Below are 7,968 nucleotides of genomic sequence, written 5' to 3'. Positions count from 1 at the left end.
AAGTGAGAAATTTGCGTTGAAACTGATGAACACACCCAACGAACCCCAAGGACGACTCCTTTAATGAAACTGGATCCGTTTTCGGAAGATCGATAGCAGTTTTGAACATGATTGTTACTTTTTATGAGACTTATAATTAAATTCTCGAGACTAAAATGGTTTACCGGTCAAGGTAACGATTAATAATATATCTCGGAGACAAAAGGAGAGCGGGCCACTCCAATTTTGTGCTGGAAATATGAGAGAGAGGATTTTCGTTGTTTGTATGCTAGTAGAAAGAGATATGTTAAGTCATGTTTTGCGTCCTAGAAAAAAATAGAGCATGTCATATATTTCTTCCACAAATACCTGTATAAATTTTCATTTTCTAAGAAGCAACTTGGTTTCGTTTTTTCGACCTGAAAGCAACTCGAAAGAAAATAATGGATAAAAACAGTTAAAAATAAAAGGACAACATCCATTGCAATAGATAATATTTGAATTGTTTGTTTTAAACTCGAAGCAGGCTCTATATATCTGGAGAAAAAAAGGGAGAACAATTTGACCCTTCGATACCTTTGTCACAGTAGAGTATTTCTAAAGATAAAATAAACCTATAAATTCTGAATTTGCATTGAAATATAAAACTATGGAGCTATTCACGACCATTACACCAGATATACTGGTCCCTCAAACTTCGATGATACCGTATTGTTTTTTTTTTATTTACCTTTATCTGGTGTATGTTTCAATACAAATCTTTATGTTTTGAAAATGACTCTTAAGAAGAGGCCTCCTTTGTGTGGAGAAAAATCCGTGTATTTCATAATCATTTTACAGTTCATTGCGCTCAGTATGTCAGCGACAGATGTTCACGCGATGTTGTAAAGGTAGAGCATAAATAGATAGGTTGTATATAGATTATCATTATTTGTATATATCTACATTTGTTTATATCTTCTACTCATTTTCTATTGTTATGATTTTCGGTATTTTTGACAATAGCATGAGAAATACTATTTCAAAATAAGATAAGTTTAGATAAACCGTCAAGTGATTTCCTTTTAAATAACATGTGCCTCTATATCCCACTGCATTCATGCCACCGTAAACTTAATAAAAACGCTGGTCAAACCTACGTAAATCAAAAACGATCAGTTCTCTCATCAGTGATTCAAATTAAAATTGGACACTATACATGAACCCTTTGTATAAAAACATACATGTACTTCGTAAATTATTTATGATTTCACGGTCGAATGCTGAGTTCAAGTTTTCACCCTCTGATAAATGTAAAACGTCGATAAAAAAAGAAAGTATAATACATCCCTGATATAAACAAATAAGAAAATGTAAGGAATCATATCTGATTTTTTAAATGACATCGACTTTTAAAAAAAATTGAAATCCATTCGAGTTTTTCGTTCCTGAGATATCTATTATTTATTAGAATCCTGGCCGAGGTTTTATTGGTGGAGCCGAGACCGGGTACGGAGTATATGTACACAAATCGTCAACGGCATAATAGAGAAAAAAAATGCGGTTGTTGTTGAGGAAAGCGAAAACCTTGACGTGAATGTGGAACCTCTACAACGTACGAGACACGACAACATCAAAGGACACGCCGTGTAAACAATGTCATGGTTACTGCATACCACCAAAAGCGTAGATTTAGCGATTTAGGCATGGTTATTGAGGTACCCATTAGAGACAAGAGCGTGCTTCAACCGGACAGGGAAATGTCTACCTACCCATTTCTGCCTACATTTCCAAATTCGTTAGGTCATAACTTGGTTTATTATTATTCTCTTTATAGTCAGTATTGTTCTTCGAACTATCATTGGAAAGACATTGCAATTTTCTTTAAGAAAATGTATGAGTTACTTAAGTTTACGACCCGTAGAATATCGAGGAAACATAATCTTAAAAAAAAAATTTTCTGTACTCGGATGTTACTTCCCTTGTCACTGTAAAACATATATATGAACCGTGCGTTGGGATTTCATACCAAGTCCCAGTGATAGATACTTTCAGAAGTGTTTTGTTCTTCAGACTTCGGACACTAAGCTTAACACAATTCCCATTTAATAGAACAAACTGGAGCTTCTCATCATTAATAGAATTATTCAAATTTTACATCATTACACGTGCAGCACTGTTAAACAGAACGTATAGTTTATTGTCATATACCGGACACTGGATTACAACATGAATCTCTTCATACAGATAGTCCGCACAAAAATGCCAAATTCTGCCCGTTATAGTAGATGTCCATACTTCCCCGTCTGCAGACGTAGATGGACGGACGTAAATGAACGTAAGAGGCGACATTCTGATCAGCACGTTTCTTTGAGTCTACCTTGACAATGACTTGCTGAAGGTCTTTAGTTGGACAGTTGTCCCTGTAAGGACGGTTTCATTATAGACTCGTTGTCAGTATAAGATAACCGGGTGGAGTGTCTGTCCTACTAGGAGCCTTCAGCAGTATACTTTGGAGCGATATCGTTATAAACTCGGCATCAAGGCCGACTACCATCAGGAGGCTTGCAGGAACATATTGCAACACTTATCCAACATATTCACTCAAATCTCATACATAGGACGAGGAACAGCATAAAACTAATATCTGAATGGACAAGTTTATAAAATACATGTATAAAAATGGTATGTAAATCACAAGAAATGTACACTCGTCTTTGTCGAATCTTCGAAGATTTAAAAGAAAAAATAACGGTAATTGTTAAAGTTATTTAGCAAGAATTGAGAAAATGTTATAAAAATCATTCGGTATCCCGGTACATATAGCTGCAATCGTTTGGAGTTTGGGTTGGGATGGCGCGTTTGCGATGTTTGGCCACCATGGCGAACACCTTGACTAATTGTTCGAGACGTTAATGGTGACGATTGGTATTTCTTCTTCGTAATCTTTATTGCTTAACACGTAACAGATTTCCACGTGTTTCCCGTCCGAAGTGTTTTCCCCATGTGTTAAATCTCCGTCCCAAACGTCGATACCTTAGGTCCCTATTTTACCGTCAATAGACTCTGCCTTTTATTGGCCCGGAGCATACTAAAACAGTTGTAGAGGAGTTGAAGGTTTTATTTAATAACCAAAAGGAAATACACAGATTTTCCTTCGATAAAGTTGTGTACACATCGCAAAGTGGTTCAATTCTAGGATTTTCGACAGTGTAATTATCGTGTGTAATCGCTAAATTTCGGAAATTAAAGTAACATGGGAGACTCGGATTACGACGATGATTATGACGATGGCGAAGAATTTCAAAAGAAGAAAGGTAAGATTAACATGAGACTTTAAAAGGACTTAAACAGGACACTCAGCTTTTTATTGTAGCAGAGGACACAATAACCTTTCTACAAGCTTATTCACACACACACGCTCACGTATGCTACATGTTACTACTGGGAGCGAACAAGCGCGATTGAGATGCAGTACCAAGAATATGAAAGCAGTGCCCAGATTACATTTGATAGATATGGGAGGCTTTTTTTGTTATCAGAAGTTTCCAGTTTTTCATTTTCTGTTAACGTTTACGTAGTTTTATGTGCACATAGCATTAAGGATGTAAATGCAAACATTTTGATTACAGCTTCTGCTTTTAGGATTTTTTTTCATTTGTTGCTTGATGTGCGAAATCGAGGGCTATTAAGTGACTATTACAAAGAGAAAAGCGGAAACGTTTTCATATTTATTAATTAAGTCATATGGTAAGAGGTCAAGGGCTCACCATTCCATTGTACACTATTAGTAAGTAAGGAGATCTGTTCATTTTGCACGTAGACCTACGGATTTTTTGTACATTAGCAAGGTTTACAGATCGGCCGAGTACTGGATATATGATAACAAATACACGTGTTCCTCGGCCCGCACGTGCAACATCTGTATTGTCTGGCTTCTGAAAGAAACTTTGTCTCGATCAATACCTACATGTATGTACAATATACACCTACACTGTAATTTATCCTGTTATAACCTAGACGTTATAGAATCTTATCGATATAGCAAAGTTTTAACAATTTTTGTCTTGGCTAAACATATTTTTGTGTATAAAATACATACATGCAGTGTCATATATCGAGGGAAAAGATAAAAACACACACATACAAATATTTATAAAAAATCATGCCGAGTTGAAATTAATGAAACTTACGAAAATGGAGTACTTGTTCATAAATACTAACAATAATATTTTGATACATGATTGTGTTTAGTGTACATATAGAACGTCAGGGAAACGTTATAGAATTCCTTGTTTCCAATAATCACTCTATCTTTCTTGATTTTTTGGAAGAAAATAGCAATTTCACACATTCGAAACAATACATTCACGACAATTTACAAGAATTCCATTCCAGAAAAGATAAATATCGAATAAAAAAATGTTTCTCGAATATACCTATTAACGTACATTTAAGTGGGTTAAAATCCCACTTTACTTTCTTATCGGGGCTTATCGATAATGAATTGTGATGGAGGTGCCGCCACCGGTAAGTATTCTTTCTATTTATTTAAGTTTTGATACATGATCTTGGAATGTGCATTTACCGGACTTGCATTTGTTTAATATTTGAAATGTGGTAATGAATTAATGAAGAAAACGACAGCCTCTATCGATATATCTATCTATATTGACCAAAGGTTCAGCACGTGATCAGGGAAGTGATATTCATATTTAGAATTATTACGCTAGATGTTGGGAATCTTGCATCTTTAACCTTTGGAAGTTTTAAATACAATAGAATCCTTGTTGATATCATATCATATCATGGAATTGTGGAAGAAAATCTTAATAAGAGCGAATAAACCTGAGATTTTGTGGAATGTAGGTACAACCCTGCAGTAAGTTGTAGATATTATCTTGTTGACCCACCTCATGTAGATATACAAGTTCTGTATGATGAGTACACTTATGCTTCTCACCTATCGCAAGTGGAATGGTGTATAGACGAAAACTGTTATTTTACATTCCGGAATGTGTTATCCGTCAACGGCTTGAGTGTTGGTAAATACGTTTGTGAGATTTTTACGTTCCACAGAATAGGAGTAAATGAGGCAGCCACCTGAAAGTACACGGCAATTACGATTGATACTTTCGTCACCAGTAAATAAGCGATGTATTTATATCGCTCTGAATTTGAGATAATCGAACGAGCTTCTCTTTGTTTCTCAATATTCAACAGAAGGCATGTATTGTTAAAATACTCATCTCTGAATTTTGAAAGTTTGTGAGATTCTGTCAGCTACGTTGCGAAAGGAAAAATGCTGTATTAAATATTTTTTTTCTCTGGAACGACTGAAATGTAATTATACCGAGGTAAAAATTCTCCGTAACAGCCATTAAGTCTTTAACAGTCGATATGCTAAAAGACAGTGACCCCGTTCAGTACACGTACACTGCACGGTTACGTCGAACTATTGAGGTAAACGCAATTGGTTATGGCCGTAGCGTCTGTTTACTACAGTAAGCGTCCACTGTAACGGTCGAGGTGTCGGTATACTGTTGTGGGCGTCCTCTGTAACGGCAAAGGTGTCAGTATACTGCAGTAAGCGTCCTCTGTAACGGTCGAGGTGTCAGTATACTGCAGTAAGCGTCCTTTATATCGACCGAGGTGTCGGTATACTGTTGTGGGCGTCCTCTGTAACGGCAAAGGTGTCAGTATACTGCAGTAAGCGTCCTCTTCAACGGTCGAGGTGTCAGTATACTGCAGTAAGCGTCCTCTGTAACGGTCGAGGTGTCAGTATACTGCAGTAAGCGTCCTCTGTAACGGTCGAGATGTCAGTATACTACTGTAAGCGTCCTCTGTAACGGCCGAGGTGTCAGTATACTGCAGTAAGCGTTCTCTGTAACGACCAAGGTGTCAGTATACTGCTGTAAGCGTCGTCTGTAACGACCGAGGTGTCAGGATGCTACTGTAAGCGTCCTCTGTAACGGTCGAGGTTTCAGTATACTACTGTAAGCGTCCTCTGTAACGGTGGAGGTGTCAGTATACTGCTGTAAGCGTCCTCTTTAACGGTCGAGGTGTCAGTATACTGCTGTAGGCTTCCTCTGTAACAGTCGAGATGTCAATATGCTGCAGTAAGCGTCCTCTTTAACCGTCGAGGTGTCGGTATACTGCTGTGGGCGTCCTCTGTAACGGCAAAGGTGTCAGTATACTGCTGTAAGCGTCCTCTGTATCGACCGAGGTGTCAGTATACTACTGTAAGCGTCCTCTTCAACGGTCGAGATGTCAGTATACTGCAGTAAGCGTCCTCTGTAACGGTCGAGGTGTCAGTATACTGCAGTAAGCGTCCTCTGTATCGACCAAGGTGTCAGTATACTACTGTAAGCGTCCTCTGTAACGGTCGAGGTGTCAGTATACTGCAGTAAGCGTCCTTTATATCGACCGAGGTGTCAGTATACTGCTGTGGGCGTCCTTTGTAACGGCAAAGGTGTCAGTATACTGCAGTAAGCGTCCTCTGTATCGACCAAGGTGTCAGTATACTGCTGTAAGCGTCGTCTGTAACGACCGAGGTGTCAGGATGCTACTGTAAGCGTCCTCTGTAACGGTCGAGGTGTCAGTGTACTACTGTAAGCGTCCTCTGTAACGGTGGAGGTGTCAGTATACTGCAGTAAGCGTCCTCTTTAACGGTCGAGGTGTCAGTATACTGCTGTAGGCTTCCTCTGTAATAGTCGAGATGTCAGTATGCTGTTGTTAGCGTCCTCTTTAACCGTCAAGGTGTCGGTATACTGCTGTGGGCGTCCTCTGTAACGGCAAAGGTGTCAGTATACTGCAGTAAGCGTCCTCTGTATCTACCAAGATGTCAGTATACTGCTGTAAGCGTCCTCTGTATCGACCGAGGTATCAGGATACTACTGTAAGCGTCCTCTGTAACGGTCGAGATGTCAGTATACTGCAGTAAGCGTCCTCTGTAACGGTCGAGGTGTCAGTATACTGCAGTAAGCGTCCTCTGTAACGGTCGAGATGTCAGTATGCTACTGTAAGCGTTCTCTGTAACGGTCGAGGTGTCGGTATACTGCAGTAAGCGTCCTCTGTATCGACCAAGGTGTCAGTATACTGCAGTAAGCGTCCTCTGTAACGGTCGAGGTGTGAGTGTACTGCTGTAGGCTTCCTCTGTATCAACCGAGGCGTCATTATACTGCAGTAAGCGTCCTCTGTAAGTGTCGAGGTCTCCGTATACTGCAGTAAGCGTCCTCTATAACGGTCGAGGTGTCAGCATACTGCTGCAGGCTTCCTCGGTAACGGTCTTGGTGTCAGTGTACTGCAGTAAGCGTCCTCTGTAACGGTCGAGGTCTCAGTATACTGCTGTAGGCTTCCTCTGTAATGGTCGAGGTGTCAGTATACTGCTGTAGGCTTCCTTTGTAACGGTCGATATGTCAGTATGCTGCTGTTAGCGTCCTCTTTAACCGTCGAGATGTCAGTATACTGCAGTAAGCGTCCTCTGTAACGGTCAAGGTGTCAGTATACTGCAGCAAGCGTCTTCTGTAACGGTCGATATGTCAGTATGCTGCTGTTAGCGTCCTCTATAACGGTCGAGGTGTCAGCATATTTCTGTTGGCTTCCTCTGTAACGGTCGTGGTGTCAGTGTACTGCAGTAAGCGTCCTCTGTAACGGTCGAGGTCTCAGTATACTGCTGTACGCGTCCTCTGTAACGGTCGGGGTCTCAGTATACTGCTGTAAGCTTCCTCTGTAATTCTCGAAGTATCGGTATACCGCCGTAAACGACCTGTCATAGAGTCAGTATACCGATGTAAGCGTCCTCTTCAATGGTTCTATTGTCGGTATATTGTTGAATCAGTATACTGCAGTAAACATACATTGTTATAGTGTCGGTATATCAATGTAAGCGTCCTCTTCACGGTCCTAATGTTAGTTTAATTACGAATCCATACATGAAGCTACCTAAACTAGGCGTCCCACGTTAGGTCGTTACATACATTGTACAGGTTAGCGCCCTGATATTACTTT

At 39.7% G+C, this 7,968-nt stretch overlaps 1 protein-coding gene across 5 annotated transcripts in view; it reads left to right on the top strand.

Annotated features, from left to right (window-relative positions):
- Positions 1–2,964: 2,964 nt before the first annotated feature.
- LOC132548223 (Kv channel-interacting protein 4-like) overlaps positions 2,965–7,968 on the top strand; it is a 380,433-nt gene continuing 375,429 nt past the window's right edge. Inside the window, exon 1 of one of the 5 annotated variants that reach the window (XM_060212059.1) lies at positions 2,965–3,275. In XM_060212059.1, the coding sequence (XP_060068042.1) occupies positions 3,215–3,275 (61 nt within the window). In that variant the 5' untranslated portion in view covers positions 2,965–3,214. Of the gene's footprint in view, positions 3,276–4,425; positions 4,489–7,968 lie in introns of those variants that run through there. The other 4 variants (XM_060212076.1, XM_060212108.1, XM_060212116.1 and 1 more) reach the window with 4 other exon arrangements.

Source organism: Ylistrum balloti, unplaced genomic scaffold, assembly GCF_031769215.1.
Source record: "Ylistrum balloti isolate Yb309-2 unplaced genomic scaffold, AGI_CSIRO_Ybal_v1 Utg369616, whole genome shotgun sequence".
NCBI lineage: Eukaryota > Metazoa > Mollusca > Bivalvia > Pectinida > Pectinidae > Ylistrum > Ylistrum balloti.
Note: the sequence above shows the minus strand (reverse complement) of the source record. Positions and strands in the feature narration are given on the sequence as shown.